We start from the raw sequence: 23,982 nt of genomic DNA on the forward strand, positions 1-23,982 counted from the left end.
GGACCTCACTCTCCCTCCCTCCTCCCCTTCATATGTTTCACCTCAGGACCGAGATGCGAGTCATTCCAACAAGGCCATTTAACCTTACACCTTAGATGCTCCTCAAGTTATTATTGACTTGATGATTAATGTGATTATATCAGGATGATTAATATGATTTAATCAAGATGAGTAATATGATGAAATCAAGATGATCAGTATGATTTAATCAAGATGATTAATATGATTTAATCAAGATGATGAATATGATGAATTCAAGATGAATAATATGATTAAATAATATGATGAAATCAAGATGAATAATGTAATTAAATCAAGATGAATAATGTAATTAAATCAAGATGAATAATGTAATTAAATCAAGATGAATAATATGACTAAATCAAGATGAATAATATGATGAAATCAAGATGAATAATATGATTAAATAATATGATGAAATCAAGATGAATAATGTAATTAAATCAAGATGAATAATATGATTAAATCAAGATGAATAATATGATGAAATCAAGATGAATAATATGATTAAATCAAGATGAATAATATGATTAAATCAAGATGAATAATATGATTAAATCAAGATGAATAATATGATTAAATCAAGATGAATAAAATGATTAAATCAAGATGATTAATATGATGAAATCAAGAAGTGAGTGAGTCGTGTTGTCCCCAGTCTTCGTGTGTCACAGTTTGATGATGTATATTTCACGTGAATGGTTTGGCCTCCTGCCTTTTTGTGGCCTGACTGACTATCTGTCGTCGGGAATATATATCCCACAGTGTACATGATATATATATCCCACAGTGTACATGATATATATCCCACAGTGTACATGATATATATATCCCACAGTGTACATGATATATATCCCACAGTGTACATGATATATATCCCACAGTGTACATGATATATATATCCCACAGTGTACATGATATATATCCCACAGTGTACATGATATATATATCCCACAGTGTACATGATATATATATCCCACAGTGTACATGATATATATATCCCACAGTGTACATGATATATATCCCACAGTGTACATGATATATATCCCACAGTGTGCATGATATATATCCCACAGTGTACATGATATATATCCCACAGTGTACATGATATATATCCCACAGTGTACATGATATATATCCCACAGTGTACATGATATATATCCCACAGTGTACATGATATATATCCCACAGTGTACATGATATATATCCCACAGTGTACATAATGGTGATCTTTTTCTCCTGATTTCTGCTGGTGAGGGTCGAGACTTAATCTCTCGTCGCCCATCTTGGTTTCCTGGTTCCCCTGTAGCCTATGGACGACCCTGTACTGGATGCCTTGTACACCTACCTGGCCTCGTACTGGTCGTCCTATACACAGGTATGGCCTCATGATCTCTACCCATCCCTTCCTCCCCATGACCCCCACACTCTCTCTCCCCATCCCTTTCTCCTCATTACCCTCACACTCTCCCCATCCCTTCCTCCCCATGACCCCCACAGTCTCTCCCCATCCCTTCTTCCTCATAACTCCCACACTCTCCCCATCCCTTCTTCCCCATAACCCCACACACTCTCCCCATCCCTTCTCCTCATAACCCCCACACTCTCCCCATCCCTTCCTCCCTATAACCCCCCAATCTCCCTTCCTTCCTCCCCATAACCCACACACTCTCTCCCCATCCCTTCCTCCCCATAACCCACCCCTCCCTACACTCTCCTTACCTCTTCCCCCCACTCCATAACCCCCCACAATCTCCCCCACCACACCACTCCACCTCCTCAGCGCGTCTCAGTCAAGCCAGGAAAGTGTGTTGACTTGGGTCAGCCATCTTGTGACAGTGTATTACGTGAAGGTAATGGTGGTCTTAGCGGGGCGGCGTCTGCCACAAAGTGCTTTACTGCTGCCTTGATCCAGGGACAAGATTATCCCAGGTAACGTCATGACCACCAGCATCACCGGTCTTGGTCCACCTTACCCAGCGGCTGGCCGGGGGGCAGCGGCAGCGACCCTACTGAGGCAAGGACGCGCCAGACAATAACAACATCTCCTCCTCCTCCTCCTCCTCCTCCTCCTTCATCCTGACCTTAAACTAATATTCGATAAGCCCTGGGGGAACTACGGCTCATGGTAAGCCCTGGGGAACTACGGCTCATGGTAAGCCCTGGGGAACTACGGCTCATGATAAGCCCTGGGGGAACTACGGCTCATGATAAGCCCTGGGGAACTACGGCTCATGGTAAGCCCTGGGGAACTACGGCTCATGGTAAGCCCTGGGGAACTACGGCTCATGATAAGCCCTGGGGAACTACGGCTCATGATAAGCCCTGGGGAACTACGGCTCATGGTAAGCCCTGGGGAACTACGGCTCATGGTAAGCCCTGGGGAACTACGGCTCATGATAAGCCCTGGGGAACTACGGCTCATGATCAGCCCTGGGGAACTACGGCTCATGGTAAGCCCTGGGGAACCACGGCTCATGATAAGCCCTGGGGAACCACAACGGCTCATGATAAGCCCTGGGGAACTACGGCTCATGGTAAGCCCTGGGGAACCACGGCTCATGATAAGCCCTGGGGAACCACGGCTCATGATAAGCCCTGGGGAACCACGGCTCATGATAAGCCCTGGGGAACCACGGCTCATGATAAGCCCTGGGGAACCACGGCTCATGATAAGCCCTGGGGAACCACGGCTCATGATAAGCCCTGGGGAACCACGGCTCATGATAAGCCCTGGGGAACCACGGCTCATGGTAAGCCCTGGGGAACCACGGCTCATGATAAGCCCTGGGGAACCACGGCTCATGATAATGGACATTCCTCCCTCCTCCCTCCTCCCCCTCCCTGATCCTCAGAAGGGGTTGGGAATGGGTCGTCCCAACCCACTTATCCTCTATCCCTGTACCTCACATCTGGTCCTCCAGTAGCCATGTCCAAGACTCGGTCTAACACCCATTCCTTTGAACTCCCCATTCCCCTCTCCCCATTGCTCTCTACGCGTAGCAGAACTCCCTCCTTCGTGAATCTGTTTGCATGTTGCTCTCTACGCGTAGCAGAAGGACCCTCCCCCTCAGAAACTAGGAAGGAAGGACCTTGTGGAAAGAGGGAGATGGTAAAGTAAAATGATAATGATAAAAGAATCAGGATTTATCCCATGTTTTTAAATGGGGCTGACTGCCCCTGTTTATTGGGCTATTTGCCAAAAGGGAGAGAGTTAGATAAATGCTTTTCCAGCAGGGTATTTGCCAAAAGGGAGAGAGTTAGGTTAATGCTATTCCAAGAATTTGAAAATTGAAATAGAATATATTAAGTCGCTGGCCAGAGTATAGACATGGGTATTCCTGACTTATACATGGGAAACCTTGAACGTTTTTAATCCTCACTGAAGATTGATCAAGTAAGTAACTATTTAGATAAATACATGTTGTGAATAAGTAAATATATGAATAAATGAACTCGCACGAAACAGTCTTCCTCACAACACACCTGTCCATACATCCCATGGTGTAGTGATGATATGAATAACCATCTTCACAACCATACAGTTGTTGCTCCTTCACAACCACAACCAGTTGTTGTTCCTTCACAACCAGTTGTTCCATCTATATCCACGTCCATCTCGCGCCCCGTCCACCACCCGCTGTGGTGTAAAATGCCATTTATAATATACTGCTTTAGCTACCCCTCCGGAAGACCTTAACCCCCCCAAACCCCCCGTCCCTCCATACCATCGGTGGGGGGGGGGGGGGGGGGGTCATTCTCAACCCACAAGTGGATTCGGAGCCAAACGATGATCACTCAGGGTCATTCGAGGTTGAATATAGATAGTTTAGAAATACGTTAGGTTAGAAATACGATTGTTTATATTTCTATAATTAGTTGAAGGAGAAAGTTATTTTTCTACAGGGTTCTACCCTGAAAATTAGATACCATATTTTGTTAGATTTTTTTTTTGGTGTAAACTTTCGTAAATAAAAGTAAACATTACCTGTTTACAAGTTAATTGTAATACACTTATATACTTCCTCTTCAATTTCTGGTGTTTGTCTCTAGATGTCATACGTCAAGATGATATTCAAATTACCTTTAAAGTTAAGACACATTGATGGTAATTCAGATTACATTTATTTTTCTTAAAAAAAAAATGATGGGGGTCTTTTGATTTACCAAAATCTGTGACTTTAATAAAGTTGATGTAGATCGAGGATATAGAAAACGGAAAACATGGCTTACTTGGGGGAGGGGGGTGGGGACGTGACCACATCCATCCATCCCCTCTCCCCCTACCCCCTACCCCCCTTCCCTCCCTCTCACCCCTCCACAGGAGGGACGAGCCCCATCGAGGGCTGCCCCTCCACCAGCAGGAGTGGTCTGCTGCTGGTCAGGGCCCTCCTCCTCCTCCAGGCGACGGAGGCGGTGTTAGTCAGCTACCTCTCTCCCTCCCTCCCTACATCCCTCCCTCCCTCCCTCCCTATGTCCCTCCCTCCCTCCCTCCCTATGTCCCTCCCTCCCTCAGGTATGGCTTCCAAGGCCAGTAAATTCACTACGAGACACTTTTGATCTACAGCGCTTCAATACTTCCCCCCCTCGTAACCTTATTCGAGCGTAGCCTTGATTAAGAGATAAATCATTTATCTATTGACATGATGTTGTGAGATAAATCATTTATCTATTGACGTGATGTTGTGAGAAAAATCATTTATCCATTGACGTGATGTTGTGAGAAAAATCATTTATCTATTGACGTGATGTTGTGAGATAAATCATTTATCTATTGACGTGATGTTGTGAGATAAATCATTTATCTATTGACGTGATGTTGTGAGATAAATCATTTATCTATTGACGTGATGTTGTGAGATAAATCATTTATCTATTGACGTGATGTTGAGATAAATCATTTATCTATTGACGTGATGTTGTGAGATAAATCATTTATCTATTGACGTGATGTTGTGTACGGAGTGTGGACATGTGACTTCTAATTTGGCGAAGAATTAAGATTTTTTTCTTTTTCTGTTTTAAGACGAAATTATGAGACCCAGGTGAACGATGACTTTATCATTATTGTTATTATTATTATTATTATTGTTATTGATCGCCGTTTCCCCCCGTTAGTGAGGTAGCGCCAGGAATCAATCGATCATCTGTAGGAGGGAAGGGAAGGAATGGGTTGTGATGTTATGGTTTAGCTGCTGCTCTTGTTGTTGGTGTTGTGGGGAACGTCCTCTCTCTCTCTCTCTCTCTCTCTCTCTCTCTCTCTCTCTCTCTCTCTCTCTTCTCTCTCTCTCTCTCTCGACCATGGCCATGATGAGGCTTTCTTCCCTCTTCATTCCATCTTTATTCCCCGAGAGCGCACCCGCTTCTCCATCATTATGCCCCAAAAGAGGACCTCCTCTTCCTCCTCCTCCTACATCATTATGCCCCAAATGAGGACCTCCATCTCCTCCTCCTCCATCATTATGCCCCTAAAGAGGACATCCTCTTCCTCCTCCTCCTCCTCCTCCTCCTCCTCCTCCTCCTCCTCCTCCTCCTCCATCATTATGCCCCCAAAGAGGACCTCCTCCTCCTCCTCCTCCTTCCTCAGAGAGGCAGAAGAGAGTGTTTGTGCAGGGCTGAAGCTTACCTATGGTAGTAACCTTATATAGTTACTGATGGTGGAGGGTCACAGCCTCGCCTGGCTCAGGTGTAGCCTCTCAGCCTAGCCCAGGACACCTCACTGTGAGGGTAGGACATTGCTACCCACCCTAGGACACCTCACTGTGAGGGTGGGACACTGCCACCCACCCTAGGACACCTCACTGTGAGGGTGGGACACTGCCACCCACCCTAGGACACCTCACTGTGAGGGTGGGACTCTGCCACCCACCCTAGGACACCTCACTGTGAGGGTAGGACACTGCCACCCACCCTAGGACACCTCACTGTGAGGGTGGGACACTACTGCCTAGCATAGTAGTAGTAGTAGTAGTGGTAGTAGTAGTAGTAGTTTCAACAGGTGTTTGAACAATATCAATGCAGTATTAGCTCAGGTGTGTGGTTGTGTATTGTTAGTTCGCTCAAGTGGCGCTGCAGTGGTGTTAGCGAGTGGCGCTGCAGTGGTGTTAGCGAGTGGCGCTACAGTGGTGTTAGCGAATGGCGCTACAGTGGTGTTGGCGGGGAGGGTGAGTTCGGGAAGCAAGCAGGTCACTTGCGAGGCTCCTCTGTGGCCACTGAGTGTTCTACATAACAATGTAGCATGTATATCCGTACCCCGCAGGAATGCTACGTGTAACTGCTACATATTAACGTTATAGCCACTTCGACGTCATTCCTTATTTAAACCATCCTTATTTAATTAAGTTTTGCCATCACAACAGATTAAGCCTGACACCTATTCATATTTTTCTCCATCCTACAGTTTTTTACACATATTTTTCTTCATCCTAGAGTTTTTCACACATATTTTTCTCCATCCTAGAGTTTTTCACACATATTTTTCTCCATCCTACAGTTTTTTACACATTTGTATTTTTCTTCGTCCTACAGTTTTTTGTATTTTTTTTTTTTTTTAACATCACCAAAGACTCTGCTAACACATACAGGTAAAGTACAGTCACATATCTTACGAGAATTGCCAGGAAAATGTAGTTAACATGATATACAGGGGGCGCTGAGGTGTGTGTGTGTGTGGAGGCCGCTGGAGAGAGAGAGAGAGAGAGAGAGAGAGAGAGAGAGAGAGAGAGAGAGAGAGAGGTGGGGCGGGGGAGGAGGAGGCTCGCTCAGGTGTGGGGAGCCACAGGTGGTCGCTCAGGAGGAGCAAGCCAGGTGTTTTCTGGGGGGGTCACATGTAGGTCTAGTAAGGGAGGGAGGGTGGCTCGCAACGACCAGTTGTTGATGATGTCTTCGTCTTCTTCGTCTTCGTCTTCGTCTTCGTCTTTCGTCGTCCCACGGTCTAGTTTTCATCCAACTTTTGTGAGTATTTAAGGTATCGTAGTGGGATGATGACAGATCATGTTCTTCCTCAAAGCTACTGACATCGGTGATGGATAGATTGCCTGATATATATATATATATATATATATATATATATATATATATATATATATATATATATATATATATATATATTTTTTTTTTTTTTTTCAGCTCTTCAGCAGCTGTTTGCGTGATGGATGGCGGAGGGGGGTGTTTGTAGACTCGGTCCAAAATGGTCCGTCAAGCCTAGGGTCAATTCCCTTTCCCTCCCTTCGCTACACTGCTCATATAGTTACGAAATACAGACGTTGGAGAATAATAAGCAAAGACGAGGGCGGGATTGGGGTGGAATAATATATGCTCAACCCTTACTTTAGGGAGAAAGACTGAGAAAGGAGGGGAGGGAGGGAGGAGGGAAAAACAATAGCAAGCGCGTTGTCCGGCATTTTGGGGTTGAGACAAATGGCAAGAATAGAGCGGGCGTTTTCAAAGCATAGAGCTGGGAGAGTGTGTGAGAGCACTCTGTCGCTCATCCACGCACTCCTACACCCAGGTAACGTACCATACGCTTTATACGCTCACCTCACGCACTCTTTCAGTCCAGTTATATGTAGATTTTTACACTCGCACGCACGCACGCACCCACCTCCATCACGATCGCGCGCGGAGATAAAGATGGGTCATATGTGCGTATGTACGCACACGGTGTGTGTGTGTGTGTGTGTGTGTGTGTGTGTGTGTGTGTGTGAAAGACCTTAGCTCGAAGAGACCTCGATCGAATAGCTGGTTATGAATAAGGTCAGAGGTCAAGGTCATTGGGAACGCTATTCATGCCTGCCTAGACAGGGTTAAAGGTCAAAGACATGGTGAGGGGTCACCTCTTCTCTCTCTCTCTCTCTCTCTCTCTCTCTCTCTCTCTCTCTCTCTCTCTCTCTCTCTCTCTCTCTCTCTCTCTCTCTCTCTATCTATCTATCTATCTATCTATCTATCTGCCTATCTATCTATCTATCTCCGCTCGGGCATCGGGAGGGGTTAATATATATATATATATATATATATATATATATATATATATATATATATATATATATATATAGTCTCTCCATGCCACATATAACTCACACAGGTCATTCTTCGCAACCCCCGGATCCTCCTGCGGTGAGCGCTACGCGCGCTAGCCCCTGCCTTTGGGAATGGTGTATTGTCTTAAGCTAAGCACTCCCTCCCTACCCTCCTCTCTCACCTCTGTCCACCACCCGCGGGGCCCCCGCCAGCTGTTCAGCTGGTAAAGCTGTGGGGGTGTGGTGGGGGGTGGGGGTTGGGGGCTGTGGGGGCGGTGATGGGGGTGGGGGGTCGGTGATGGGGGTGGGGGTCGGTGATGGGGGTGGGGGTCGGTGATGGGGGTGGTATTACCCCTTAATTGTATTCCATGTTGGGCACACGCCTCCTCCACCTGGTGGGGAGGGGTGGGGGTGGAAGTGGCCACTGGTACTGTGGGGAGGAAGTGGGAGGGTAGGGAGTGGAGGAGGAGGAGGAGGAAGTGGGAGGGTAGGGAGTGGAGGAGGAGGAGGAGGAAGTGGGAGGGTAGGGAGTGGAGGAGGAGGAGGAGGAATGGAATGGTGGGTGGGAAGGAAGGAATGGGGGTCGTGTTTAAAAAGGAATTAAGAGAGAGAAAGAAAAAGAGGAGAGGGAAGATATAAGGCGTTGTGATGAGGGAGCTGGCACAGGTGCTGGAGAGAGAGAGAGAGAGAGAGAGAGAGAGAGAGAGAGAGAGAGAGAGAGAGAGAGAGAGAGCAATGAACTACGGCAGAAGCGCAGCGCTTACCAAACACACACACACACACACACACACACACTGCGCTTGATTAACAGTGCTGTTCACTGCCGCCAGGCGCAGTGCTATAACTGTTCAAATATATATATATATATATATATATATATATATATATATATATATATATATATATATATATATTATCCCTGGGGATAGGGGAGAAAGAATACTTCCCACGTATTCCCTGCGTGTCGTAGAAGGCGACTAAAAGGGGAGGGAGCGGGGGGCTGGAAATCCTCCCCTCTCGTTTTTATTTTTTTCAAAAGAAGGAACAGAGAAGGGGGCCAAGTGAGGATATTCCCTCTAAGGCTCAGTCCTCTGTTCTTAACGTATATATATATATATATATATATATATATATATATATATATATATATATATATATATATATATATAGCTTTGTCCTTTTGATTTGTCAGACATGTGCAAAGGTGTTTTGTTTGTGACAGGTACTTAAATCGTTGATTTGACTAATAGATTTTTTTTTACGCCCTTTGAAAACTTAATTTTGTGGAAAAGAATTTTGTCTGTAGAACAGTTCGGTCATATGTGGCACAGAATTTCGTCACTGTAACAATACTGTAGCTGTAACCGTATGTTCTGAGTACAAAGAATTACACCATTGCTTTTTGAATGAGTGCATCTGTGCTTTGAGTGCCTTCGTCTGTCTATTGCCTTCGTCTGTCTGTTGCCTTCGTCTGTCTATTGCCTTCGTCTGTCTATTGCCTTCGTCTGTCTATTGCCTTCGTTCGTCTATTGCCTTCGTCTGTCTATTGCCTTCGTCTGTCTATTGCCTTCGTTTGTCTTTTGCCTTCGTCTGTCTGTTGCCTTCGTCTGTCTATTGCCTTCGTCTGTCTATTGCCTTCGTCTGTCTGTTGCCTTCGTTCGTCTATTGCCTTCGTCTGTCTATTACCTATTATAATCGAGCGTTACGTGCGCTAGTCACACTCAGGCGTTACGACAGAGAGTTTACGTTTGAGAAGTTACTCTTTTTTTTTTACGAGTTCCACTTAAGTTCCGTGTACGAGTTCCAGAAGTAAGTTCCTCTCTGAGTCCCGTGTACGAGTTCCAGATGGTGAGTTCCACCCAGAAAGCTGATGAAGAAGTGTTTGAAGTCTTACATTTTACGAGTTCCACTCAGAGTTCCGTGAGCGAGTTCCACTCAGAGTTCCGCGTGCGAGTTCCAGATGGTGAGTTCGATCCAGAGAGCTGATGAAGAACTTTTTGAAGTCTTCATCAGAGGCATCATTTAGTCCCTTAACTTTATCAGTGAGTGCTTCCCCTCCCTATCATTGTTATCAGCGTCTGCTGCCCTCAGTCGTCTCCCACTACAATGACTCACTCCCCATCCAATCAGCGCACAATAGGCGCCATGCGGTGCCTCTCTCCCTCCCCCCTTCCCCATATTCTGAGTTACAAATAGAATTGATTGGCGAGGGTCAGAGAGCTTGGCGGTTGGGTGTGGACACACCCTGATGGGCGAGTAATGGGGTGATGGGTGAAGTGATGGGTGAAGTGATGGGGGGTGATGGGTGAAGTGATGGGGGGTGATGGGTGAAGTGATGGGGGTGATGGTTGAAGTGATGGGGGGTGATGGGTGAAGTGATGGGGGTGATGTGTGAAGTAATGAAGTGATGGTTAAAGTGATGGGGTGATGGTTGAAGTGATGGGGTGATGGTTGAAGTGATGGGGGTGATGGGTGTTTTATTCGTGATGATGGGGGGGTGATGGTGAGGGGGGGTAGACAGAGAGAAAGCAATGGAGAGACTGATGGATTACAGATGTATGGTTGATTTTAAAATGGTTCATTAGTGCTATAAAGGCCATATGACCAGAGTTAAAGGGGCCAACCTATCCTCCTCTATAAAGGTTATAGAACCAGAGTTAATAGAGCCAGCCTATCCTCTCTATATCATCCTCTATGAAGGTTATAGAACCAGAGTTCATAGAGCCAGCCTTTGTTCCTAACCACGTATCACCCAGAGCACTAGTGACACATAGAGCTAACCTGATCGAAAGTTCCGTAGATTTTTTGTTTCATTTCGGCCAAATTATGGAACAGATTACTGTAGAACGAGAGAGCCACATAGAGCGAAATCATCAGACTTACTGACCAGTCAGTTGATCAATCAGTCAGCCAGTAAGTCAATCGATTGATTGATTAGTCAATTGATCGATCGGTTAGTCAGTCCACCATTTACTCGGTCAGTCAGTCAGTCAGTAAGTCAATCGATCGATTAATTAGTCAATCGATCGATTAATCAGTCAATCGATCGATTAATCAGTCAGTCGATCGATCAGTTAGTCAGTCCACCATTTACTCGGTCAGTCAGTCAGTAAGTCAATCGATCGATTGATTAGTCAATCGATCGATTGATTAGTCAATCGATCGATTAATCAGTCAGTCGATCGATTGATTAGTCAATCGATCGATTAATCAGTCAATCGATCGATTGATTAGTCAGTCGATCGATAATCAGTCAATCGATCGATTGATTAGTCAATCGATCGATTAATCAGTCAATCGATCGATCAGTTAGTCAATCCACCATTTATTTGATCAGTCAGTTGACCATTTAGATAACTGATGATAATTCCAGGTTGGAGAAACACAAGAGCTTAAGATAATGAATAAAAATAACGTAAGTTATTTTGACTGGCATAGGCCAGACGTCATCACCATCCACCACATGACTCAAACGGGACTGAACTGACCTTGTGGGAGGTCAGGTCAAGTTTATCGTGACCTTTTTTTTTTTTTTTTTGAGGACAGTGGTGTACGAGCCTTGAGCACGACGGGACGACGACGACGACCCCCTCCCTCTTTCCCCCCTGGTTACGTATGTATGGCTTGGCCTCTGAGAGGATGGATCATTAACACCTTCCAATGTAGACTGATCACACACACACACACACACACACACACACACACACACACACACACACACACATCAAGATGCAAGCGCCACACACATACACACACACACACACACCCACCCACCTTCATCTCCACTACCTCACATCTCTAAAAAGAAGGACTGGGATCTTGTGTTTAACAAGCCATTGCATCGTGAAGGGAGATCTAACCCTCTTAAGCTGAATGGTGTCATACGTTTGGCGAGGGAAAGCAGTTCAGTCGACCCTCAACAATCTATTGCCTCAAGCGAATGACATACACCTGGGGTTGGGTTAGGTGAGATCGTTAGAGGTTGAATTATAGAGGAGGGTCATTAGATATTGAATTGTGGGCGAGGGTCATTAGATATTTGATGAGGGACGGGGGTCATTAGATTTTGATTTAAGGGCAAGAGTCATTAGATATTGAATTAAGGGCGAGGGTCATTAGATATCGAATTGTGGACGAAGGTCATTAGATATCGAATTGTGGACGAGGGTCATTAGATATTGAATTGTGGACAAGGGTTTGTCGGTGTTACATGAGGGATGAGGTGGTTTGGAGTGGTTCTGGACCATCAGCTTTACTTCCAGTGTACTTAATACCTCACTAAGTCTCTTGCGAGCAACAGCGGCTGTCATTTTGACTGTCGGTCAAGTAACTGGTGGGAGGGGTGGGTGAGGAGGAGCGGGTGGAGGGATGGAAGAGAGAGAGAGAGGGGGTGGAAGGGAGTGGAAGGGTAGGGGTAGGTAGGTGGAGTGGAGTGGAGAGCTGCAGGGCCTGGGAAATGTGGTTGCTTGAAGTCTATCGATAGTGATGGGTGTTGTGGGGTGAGGTTTGGACGATGGTGGGGTGATGGGTGGGGGTGGGATGGGGTGGATGAAGTTGAGGGTGGGTCACCCCCGCCGCCTGTTCGTGGGGTGGCCGACCCGGGGCTGGGGAGAGATTGTGTTGGGGGGAGGGAAGGATGGTGGAGGAGGAGGAGGAGGAGGAGGAGGTGGAGGAGGAGGGGCAGTACACACCCCGGGGCGAGACGCGTGCCCCTCCACAGCCGCTCCCCTCCCCCCTCCCTCCCACCACACCACACAACCCCCTCCACATTCACCTGTCCCGATCCTCCTCCCTCCCTCTCTCCCCAAGCCCCATGCCACCCCCTATTTCTCCTCCCGGACGCGCCAGCAGGACCTGCTGGCTGTTCCCCTACACTACCGTGTTCCACCCTGACTCGCCCTTGACGCCTCTCCCACATCAACGAGTCCTACTGAACGTCCAGAGCTCCTTCAGGAGTGCGTTGCACCCCCTCCAGACGTCCCAAGTACCCTTATTTCCACCCCGTCCCTTTAAGGGCCCTTCCTATACCCCATACGTAGGCCCTTCGTCATCCACACCCGGCCCCCCTTTAAGGCCCTTTCTCACTCCCACACGTCCCTGAAAGCATCCCTCACTCCCAGATTTTCCTTAAAAGCATGTCTCACACATCCCTTAGGACCTCCCGCACGTCTACACGTCCCTTGGGGCCTTTCTCACTTCTAGTCTTCCTCTGAGACTTCCCCACACGTCCCCCTTCAGGCTTAGAAAACCTGCAGGTTCCTCCCGCCCACATCTGCGACAGGGAGGTGGGGGCATGACATGGCCCCTGTGGCCGGCGTCTGGATCACTGTAAAGGGCAGTGCACGAACAGTGCCCAGCACTGCACGTACCGTCTCCCTACAACGATCATGTCACTGTACCTTCTGCAGAAAGGAAGACAGTAGCACCATTTCTGTCCAGTTAGTTTCTACGTTTTAAGTGGTTTCTTTCGCTATAACAACCATGGTTGTTTAAGCTATAACCATTCTATCCTGTGGTTGCTTTAGCTTACGACCATTTTTTTCGCCAGTTCGTCACGCGACTACAACCCAGTATGATCAGTGTAATCAGTGGTAGGTAACTAACTCTCATAACCCACTGGGCATCATCCTCATTCTCCCACTTACAACCGCTCTCATTACCCACTAACAAGGCCCTCACAACCCACTTAACTTCGTCCACACAGTAGTGTGAAAGCACCCTTACAACCCACTTAACTTCGTCCACACAGCAGTGTGAAAGCACCCTTACAACCCACTTAACTTCGTCCACACAGCAGTGTGAAAGCACCCTTACAACCCACTTAACTTCGTCCACACAGCAGTGTGAAAGCACCCTCACAACCCACTTAACTTCGTCCACACAGCAGTGTGAAAGCACCCTTACAACCCACTTAACTTCGTCCACACAGCAGTGTGAAAGCACCCTTACAACCCACTTAACTTCGTCCACACAGCAGTGTGAAAGCACCCTCACAACCCACTTAACTTCGTCCACACAGCAGTGTGAAAGCACCCTCACAACCCACTTAACTTCGTCCACACAGCAGTGTGAAAGCACCCTCACAACCCACTTAACTTCACCCTCATAACCTACTCACAACACCTCATAACCAGAACACCCTCCAAGACAACTGACCACCCTCCTGCGACATTAGAACACCCTTCTGTCGAACCAAAACGCCCTCCAAACCAGAGCACCCTACAAATAGACCACAAGACCAGTTCATCCGTTAAAGAACACTAGAAATGCCTCCAAACCATCTAGAACACCTTTCAGAAGTACTAGAACACCATACAGTTACACTAAACACCTCTCAGAACACCTGAACCCCCTCCAAAAGATTAGAACACCCTTCAAAACACCTGAACCCGCTGAAACTAGAGCAACAATTCTACAACCCACTGAACCCCGAGTAATAATTCTACAACCCACTGAACCCCGAGTAATAATTCTGCGACCCACTGAACCCAGAGTAACAATTCTACAACCCAGTAATATTTGAACAGTGGTTCTGCAACCCACTGAAACATGAACAACAGTTGTAATACAAGTCACTACACATGAACAAGAATAACACAACCCAGTACAACATGAACAGGAACTCTACAACAGTTGTAACAACAAAGAACAGCACAACACCTCTGTAATACAGTTGGTGATCAGTGTTGTATATCTACAACATCCTCACACAAGTGAGTAAGGACAAGAGCGCCTCACAGCTCACTCATACTACCAACCACGTCCTCACAACCCATCAACAACCCTTGCACTGCGAACCACCACTCTCATAACACGCTTGAGGCCTCACTCACAACACCATTAAAGCTAATCACAGATACTCACAACACTGCCAGTGGCACATTTTAAACTTCCAACACCCCCCTCACAACCCACTTTAACAACCCTCCTCCTTTAACCCTGTGGAAGACGGGGGCAACCATCCCTCACCACCGTGAATCGATCAGAACACACAAATCCCTCACAACACCACCATTCAACCCACCTGCCTCTGTGTGTGTGTGTGTGTGTGTGTATAGAGTCACCAAAAATCAGTTGGAAAAATATGTTCCATTTCGTATAACGGTCTAGCAAAAACATGCTAGTAGGCTCCTCCTCCCCCCCAAAACAGGCAATCATATTACTCTTAACCAGCAGTTAAGCGGCCTTGATTGGCGTAACAAGTCTCTGATGGTTCCAGGTTGTTTGTTCAAGATCACTATCGCGGGGGTGAGTGGCGGCCCTTATTGTACATCTGGCATGTGCTCGTGACCCGTTCTGGCTACTGGGCTTTGTGTGTATGCCCGCGAGCTGGGCTGGCTGGCTGACTGCCTGGCTGCTGGGCTGGCTGGGTGGTTGGCTGCCTGGCTGGCTTGTCTGGCTGGCTGTTGGCTGGGTGGTTGGCTGCTGGTCTGGCTGGATGATTGGATGCTGGGCTGTTGGCTGGGTGGTTGGCTGCTGGTCTGGCTGGCTGGCTGGCTGTTGGCTCCTGGGCTGGCTGTTGGCTGGGCTTGCTGGCGGCTGGGTTGGCTGGGTGGTTGGCTGCTGGGCTGGCTGTTTGCTGGGCTGGTTGGCTGTTAGGCTTGGCTGGTTGAGTAGTACAGTGACCAGGTAGGTGGATGGCTGACGATTGGTTTGCATGGTAGTTAGCTGGTGGGGTAACCAGCTAGTTTGGTAGTTGGCTGGCTGACTGATCTCTGAACTGGTTGACTGGGTGATTAACAAGTTGCCTCGTTACTTGTTGGGCGAAATGGCTGTTGGCTAGGTTCATCCCCTGGCCTGGTTGGCTGGTAGGTTGGCTGGGGGTTAGCTGGTTGGTCGCTAGGTGACGGAATGGTATTAATGCTTTCCCAGCAAACTTCGTGGTTTACCGGCCCGGCTCGGCTGTGGTTTACCGGGGTGTGTCTTAGTTTACCGGCTGGCTGGGTCAGGTGTTCAATCGGGCGGCTACGCGAGGTGGGGCGGAGGGTTGGGTTGGGTTGGTCACTATTTCACCTGCGTAGTTCACTGATTGGCTCCGTGTGTGGTTCACTGGCCCCGTGTGTGTGTGTGTGTGTGTGTGTGTGTGTGTGTGTCGTTCAGCAAGATTGCGTATTTCGCCTACCGGTTTTTTTTTTTTTTTACGATGGTCGTGTGCGTACGTGGCGTACGTGGTCCCGTGGGGCGCGGGCGTAGCTGACGTGGGTCGACTTGCATGGTTCATGGTCTCCCTGGATGGTTCACCGGGGTAATAGCGTACCACCGAGCGAGCTTCACTGAGCCTTTGTGAACCTCGGGGTGTGGTGGTTGGGTCGTGTTGGTAAAACTAACTGTGGCCCTTAAAGTCTCTCTCTCTCTCTCTCTCTCTCTCTCTCTCTCTCTCTCTCTCTCTCTCTCTCTCTCTCTCTCTCTCTCTCTCTCGAGGTTGGGTGGATGTATAGCTCCCCCCCACTCTCTCTCTCTCTCTCTCTCTCTCTCTCTCTCTCTCTCTCTCTCTCTCTCTCTCTCTCTCTCTCTCTCTCTCTCTCTCTCTCTCTATCTATCTCTATCTATCTATCTATCTATCTATCTCTCGGTTGGGTGGATTATAGCCCCCCCCCCTCTCTCTCTCTCTCTCTCTCTCTCTCTCTCTCTCTCTCTCTCTCTCTCTCTCTCTCTCTCTCTCTCTCTCTCGAGGTTGGCTGGATGTATAGCTCCCTCCCCCCCCCCCCCTACTATTGGCTAGTTCGCTGGTTGACCGGTTTTGGTTACCCACCATAGACCCCCGTGCCGCGCCGCCCGCGCCCCCGCCGCGCCCCCCACGCCCCCCCTTTTTACGAGTGCGCTATAATGAGCACGTTGGCTCCTACAGTAGGAGGCCCGTTATATAGCCAGGCGGGCGGACGACGTGGGTGGGTGGTGGGTGGTGGGTGGTGGGTGAACTGTGTACCTGTCGCAGATGCTGGGCTGCGGGAGGAGGCGACACCCAGGCACAGAAGAGCCAGGGCAAAGGCGTGGAAGGAAACAGCGACGGAAATGTTGCAGGAGGGGGCGGGGGGGGCGGCGGTGACGGGAAAACTTAAAGGGGTAGGTTGGGGTGGGAGGTGGTGGGGGGGGATGAATGAAATGCTGAAGGGACGATGGGAAAGCTAGAAGGGACGATGGGAAACCTTGAAGGGGTGAATGAAGTGTTACAGGGACGACGGGAAACCTTGAAGGGGTGAATGACATATTTGCACGAACGAGAGAGAGAGAGAGAGAGAGAGAGAGAGAGAGAGAGAGAGAGAGAGAGAGAGAGAGAGAGAGAGAGAGAGAGATGAGTCTGGAGAGATAGCGAAGGGAAATGAAGGCTGTGTGTGTAGTGTTGCAGCCACGACATGGAGGAGGAGGAGGCCGAGTGTCGCGATCACCGAACACCACAACACCACCACCACAGCAACACAAACGCGACCCACCACCACAGCAACACAAACGCGACCCACCACCACAGCAACACAAACGCGACCCACCACCACCACCACAGCAACACAAACGCGACCCACCACCACCACCACAGCAGCACAAACGCGACCCACCACCACCACCACAGCAACACAAACGCTACCCACCACCACCACCACAGCAACACAAACGCGACCCACCACCACCACCACAGCAACACAAACGCGACCCACCACCACCACCACAGCAGCACAAACGCGACCCACCACCACCACCACAGCAACACAAACGCGACCCACCACCACCACCACAGCAACACAAACGCGACCCACCACCACCACCACAGCAACACAAACACTATACCACCACCACAGCAACACAAACACTACACCACCACCACAGCAACACAAACACTACACCACCACCACAGCAACACAAACACCACCACCACCACAGCAACACAAACACTACACCACCACCACCACCACAGCAACACAAACACTACACCACCACCACAGCAACCCTTGGTGGGGGTAGCGCGGGCGTGGGGAGTGGGAGAGAGGGGATCGTTGATGTCCTCGTGTGTCACACAAACAAATTACCAAAATGCTGGGCTGGGCTGGGCGTCGCCCCGACCCTATTTGGTAGGGCCAATATTGGTGAAGCTGTGGAGGGAGGGAGGGAGGGAGGGAGGTGATGGCCCCCATGGGCAGTGGAGGGAGGGAGGGAAGGAGGAGGAGGAGAAGGACTAGGAGGAGGGAGGACGACCAGGTGCAACTTTTTTTTTCTTTTTTCTTTCTTTTTTTTTGTTCCTCTTCGGCTTCTCTTTTGGAACTGTTCGTCATCGAGGGGGGGTGAGGGGGGAAGGGGGGCGCATGGAGTGACTCAGAGCGAGTGGGACGCGGGCGCGGGCGCGGGCGGGCGCGGGCGGCGAATTCGAGTCCGTTCTCGTGGCTCGTGATTTAGGTGTGTGTTGACCAGCCATCCGAAGCTTCAGTCCTCGTCTCGATACCCTCGAAGCACACGCTTCGTTAGAGTCCTTGACTCTTCCTCTTCTTCTTCCTCCTCCTCCTCCTCCTCCTCCTCCTCCTCCTCCTCTTCCTCCGGGTTTTTAAGATACGTCGATGATGACGTAGCGCGTTCGTACGTTCACTTACGACGGAGTTGGTGGGTTCGCTCGTGGCGTCTTGTGACGTAAGACTCACCTGGTGGAGGGGTGAACGCGGTTCGCTAAAGTGGGAGGGCGAGTGAAGCAGGTGCATCTGTCGGGAGGGAGGGAGGAGGGATGGAGGAGCTGGCCTGGGGGGTGAGGGTGGGTGAAGGACAGAGGATGAGGGTCGTAGGGAATGGGACGACTTGTGACCTGGCGAACGTGACCATCTGTCTTTTTTTTAAGTACGACTGGCACGACAGGACGACCCTTGAGCACGACAGTATGACCCTTGAACACGACAGGATGACCCTTGAGCACGACAGGATGACCCTTGAGCACGACAGGATGACCCTTGAGCACGACAGGATGACCCTTGAGCACGAGATGACCCTTGAGCCCGAGAGGACGACCCTTGAGCACGACAGGACGACCCTTGAGTACGACAGTACGACCTTTGAGCACGACGTCACGACCCTTGAGCACGACAGGACGACCCTTGAGCCCGACAGTACGACCCTTGAGCACGACGGTACGACACTGGAACACGACGGTACGACCCTTGAGTACGACGGTACGACAGTGGAACACGACCTCACGGCCCTTCGCACATGCTGAAGGACAGGAAGGCAGTAGACTACACACGCGGTAGAGAGCCAGGTGGAGTACATGCCTACTCCACACCTGCAGCGCCTTCTGCGTGCACGCCTTCGATGCTCGTACGGGGAAGGCAGGGACCTCTCCCTCACAGCCCTTCAGGGACAGTAATTGGTACAAGGAACAACAACAACAACAACAACAACACCATGAATATAATCCGTTTTCAAGACCAAAAAAACAAACAAAAAAATATACCCGTTACAGCAAAGGTGAATGTTTATTAACTTTACTCAAAAATCATCGAGAAGAAATGCAAAATATATCATCAGCGTTTCATATGAAACTCATAATAATCACATAGAAGTAGAGGACTTCTTCCATCGAGCAAGCTGCATATATAAGTATGTATATATATATACTTACAAAAGTAGTACTCCAATATTTGTTCTACTGACCTTCTGACTTGTGTTACTTAAACACGACCACACAACAGCACGGGGTCAGGTCTGTACGTAGTACAGTGGGTGCCAAAGTTCAGTTCGGAGAGGACAAGGAACTTAAGGGGACTTTACAGTGCCACTTAAGGAGACTTGAGTGTACAGTGCCACTTAAGGGGACTGACTGTACAGTGACACTTAAGAGGATTGCACACTGATATGTCCTGGAGTATGCAGCAGTGTCCCAGCCTCACAGTGAGGTATCCTAGGGCAGGCAGCAGTGTCTCAGCTTCTCAGTGAGGTGTCCTAGGGTAGTTATTAGCGTCCCAGCCTCACAGTGAGGTGTCCTACGGCAGGCAGCATTGCTCCAGCATCACAGTGAGGTGTCCTAGACGAACCAGCAGTGTCCCATTATCACGGTGAGGTGTCCTAGGGCAGGCAGCAGTGTCCCAGCTTCTCAGTGAGGTGTCCTAGGGTAGTTATTAGCGTCCCAGCCTCACAGTGAGGTGTCCTAGGATAGGTTCTAGTGTTCTAGCCTCACAGTAAGGTGTGTTCGAGGTTCGGCAGCAGTGTCCGAGCCTCACAGTCCTTACCACCACTTCTTACGACAATATCAACAACAACTTCTACCACCATTGCTACTACTACCACTACTACCACTTTCTTAGAATAAATTCCTTTTAACAAAAGAATTGGCTGCCCCAGTTTCTCTGAACAGACTGCCATTGTGTTAGAGAAAACGGATTTTATGTTATGGCCAACGGTGACTGTTGAAAGGGACGTTCGTAAATAATTTAGATCCTCTCCAGTACGTCCGGACCATTTCAGAATAGTCTGGTATTAAGGTCTAATAAATTTAATCACCACACCCACGTCTTGGTTGCTTCCTAAAGACCATTGGTATAATTACGGGTCGGATTGAAGGACCAGATTACTTGTGTATTAAGTACTTATCAGAAGACTAAAACAACGAAAATCTTATTCAATATTTTGTTTGCTTCAAGAAAGTATATCATACTAAGAGTTCTTCATGAATGTTACAGGGATATGTGATGTATCCACTAGATATCATAATTCTGCCATGACAAGGATAATAATAATGATGATAATAATATGTACAGTAAAAAAACATATGTAGAAATCTATTGAAATTATCTTCAAATCTATTAAGAATCTAGTGAAATAAATATTTATATTGCAGGTCGCTTTGAACTGTGGCCCTTTTTAATCGGTGATTATTTCCTATGCAACGGTTGGAGGTGTAGGGAAGCGACATCATGGACTTTTAAGTACTCTTATTAAGAATTTGCCTGTATTTATGAATCTTATTTGTATCTCGTATTTTTCAAAAGGAAATTATAGATAATCTATCGTATTCCAAAGCAGTATTTAGTATATATCGTTTCATCACCTACAGCCAACGCTTAGGAAAACATGCCGCCCCAGGAGCCCGGCCGTACAGCAATGTGGGCATAACATGTGAATTGTCAGTTGACGTTGATTTTCACTTGAATTTTACGAGAAGTAAAAGGAAATTGGGTTATAAGGGTGTATATACTTAATCTCCGTAAGTCCAAGAAGCGTCATCACCACAACAACATCATGGCGGTAAGTATATTGTAGTTAACTGTTGAGGTTTCAACTGAATATCGTATATTTTTTTTTTTTTTTTTAGAAAAATTATATTATGTGATCTTTTCGAGTGTATGTCAGGTGTAGTCAAAGTGGCACCATTTCACGGGACAGGTTGGTTCAAGTTATGGCCATACTAATATACTGTTAACAGCAACAATGCTGGAAATCCAGGTGTTGCGCGTATGTTGCCATAAGTGAAGCTTATGGCGAGGTTTTCCAAGGCCCTGGTATTCCTAAGTTTAATCACTGTCACTGTGCGGTAGTTAAAAGACTGCCTGGGGTAGTTCAGACCTGTTTTTGAAAGAAAAAAAAGACATAAGAAGTGAGAACACTGCATGAGGCCTATCGGCCCATGCTAGGCAGGTCCTGTGTCTGTCCACCCCTACAGTCAACCTCCAACCTTCGTTTAAAGCTAATTAAAGACTTAGCTTCCACTACTGTATTGGGTAACTTGTTCCATAAATCTACTACCCTACTCGTGAACCAGGATTTACCCACATCCGACCTGAATCTATTTTTTTTTTTTCTAATTTAAATCCATTACTTCTTGTTCTGTCTGGTGGCGCCATTCTAAGTGATGTTTCCAATTCTAGGGATCATTTTTTTCATTTGCCTATGTACTTTCAAACAGTCTATATCGGCTGCATAGTATGGAGCCCAAAACTGTGCCGCATAGTCCAAATATGGTCACACCAATGCAAGATAAGGTTGCATTTATACCCTACGAGTGTTATTGCTAACAGTTCTATTAATGAACCGTAACATGAGAAAAGGCAGCAAGTATGAATTTTGTGCCTGTGTATGTATGCATATGTCTGTGTATGTATATATATGTATGCGTACAATGTATAGGTATGTATATGTGCGTGTGTGGACATGTATGTATATACATGTGTACGTGGGTGGGTTGGGCCATTCTTTCGTCTGTTTCCTTGCACTACCTCGCTAACGCGGGAGACAGCGACAAAGTATGAAAAAGAAATATATATAACATCCCATTAGCCTTGTTTCACACTTTAATACATTGTTGCCACGGCTTAAAATCCTTGCTCACCAGTGCCCCTAAATCTCTCGCATTCTTTTTTACCAATAGTAATATTGTCCAGTTCGTAATCAGTGGTCCTGTCTTTACCCACACTAAGTGTTGTGCATTTATTTATGTTGAATTACATTTTCCATGTACTCATCCATTCTGATAACCTATTTAAGTCCCTCTGCAAATTCACTGAATTTTCATCTGAGAAATTGTATGGAAATTAATCACCATTGAATAAATAATATTTTGAACACCTTGTGTAATATATTTAATGTGCAAGTGGATTTATTGATGTTTTATTTTTTTTATTTATTTTGCTTTGTCGCTGTCTCCCGTGTTTGCGAGGTAGCGCAAGGAAACAGACGAAAGAAATGGCCAACCTCACCCCCATACACACGTACATACATACACGCCCACACACGCAAATATACAGACTTATACATCTCAATGTACACATATATATACACACACAGACACATACATATATACCCATGCTCACAATTCACACTCTCTGCCTTTATTCATTCTTATCGCCACCTCGCCACACAGGGAATACCATCCCCCTCCCCCCTCATGTGTGAGAGGTAGCGCTAGGAAAAGACAACAAAGGCCCCATTCATTCACACTCTGTCTCTAGCTGTCATGCAATAATGCCCGAAACCACAGCTCCCTTTCCACATCCAGGCCCCACACAACTTTCCATGGTTTACCCCAGACTCTTCACATGCCCTGATTCAATCCACTGACAGCACGTCAACCCCGGTATACCACATCGATCCAATTCACTCTATTCCTTGCCCGCCTTTCACCCTCCTGCATGTTCAGGTCCCGATCACTCAAAATCTTTTTCACTCCATCTTTCCACCTCCAATTTGGTCTCCCACTTCTCCTCGTTCCCTCCACTTCCGACACATATCCTCTTGGTCAATCTTTCCTCACTCATTCTCTCCATGTACCCAAACCATTTCAAAACACCCTCTTCTGCTCTCTCAACCACGCTCTTTTTATTTCCACACATCTCTCTTACCCTTACAATACTTACTCGATCAAACCACCTCACACCACACATTGTCCTCAAACATCTCATTTCCAGCACATCCACCCTCCTCCGCACAACTCTATCCATAGCCCACGCCTCGCAACCATACAACATTGTTGGAACCACTATTCCTTCAAACATACCCATTTTTGCTTTCCGAGATAATGTTCTCGACTTCCACACATTCTTCTAGGCTCCCAGGATTTTCTCCCCCTCCCCCATCCTATGATTCACTTCCACTTCCATTGTTCCATCCACTGCCAGATCCACTTCCAGATATCTAAAACACTTTACTTCCTCCAGTTTTTCTCCATTCAAACTTACCTCCCAATTGACTTGACCTCAACCCTACTGTACCTAATAACCTTGCTCTTATTCACATTTACTCTTAACTTTCTTCTTTCACACACTTTACCAAACTCAGTCACCAGCTTCTGCAGTTTCTCACATGAATCAGCCACCAGCGCTGTATCATCAGTGAACAACAACTGACTCACTTCCCAAGCTCTCTCATCCCCAACAGACTTCATACTTGCCCCTCTTTCCAAAACACTTGCATTCACCTCCCTAACAACCCCATCCATAAACAAATTAAACGACCATGGAGACGTCACACACCCCTGCTGCAA

General features: G+C 47.4%; 1 protein-coding gene across 1 annotated transcript in view; it reads left to right on the top strand.

Annotated features, from left to right (window-relative positions):
• Positions 1–21,064: 21,064 nt before the first annotated feature.
• Noc3 (Nucleolar complex protein 3) overlaps positions 21,065–23,982 on the top strand; it is an 85,590-nt gene continuing 82,672 nt past the window's right edge. The window contains exon 1 of the mRNA XM_071666574.1: positions 21,065–21,251. Coding sequence (XP_071522675.1) covers positions 21,246–21,251 — 6 coding nt within the window. The 5' untranslated portion in view covers positions 21,065–21,245. The remainder of the gene's footprint in view (positions 21,252–23,982) is intronic.

This window comes from Panulirus ornatus, chromosome 11, assembly GCF_036320965.1.
Source record: "Panulirus ornatus isolate Po-2019 chromosome 11, ASM3632096v1, whole genome shotgun sequence".
In the NCBI taxonomy this organism is placed as follows: domain Eukaryota; kingdom Metazoa; phylum Arthropoda; class Malacostraca; order Decapoda; family Palinuridae; genus Panulirus; species Panulirus ornatus.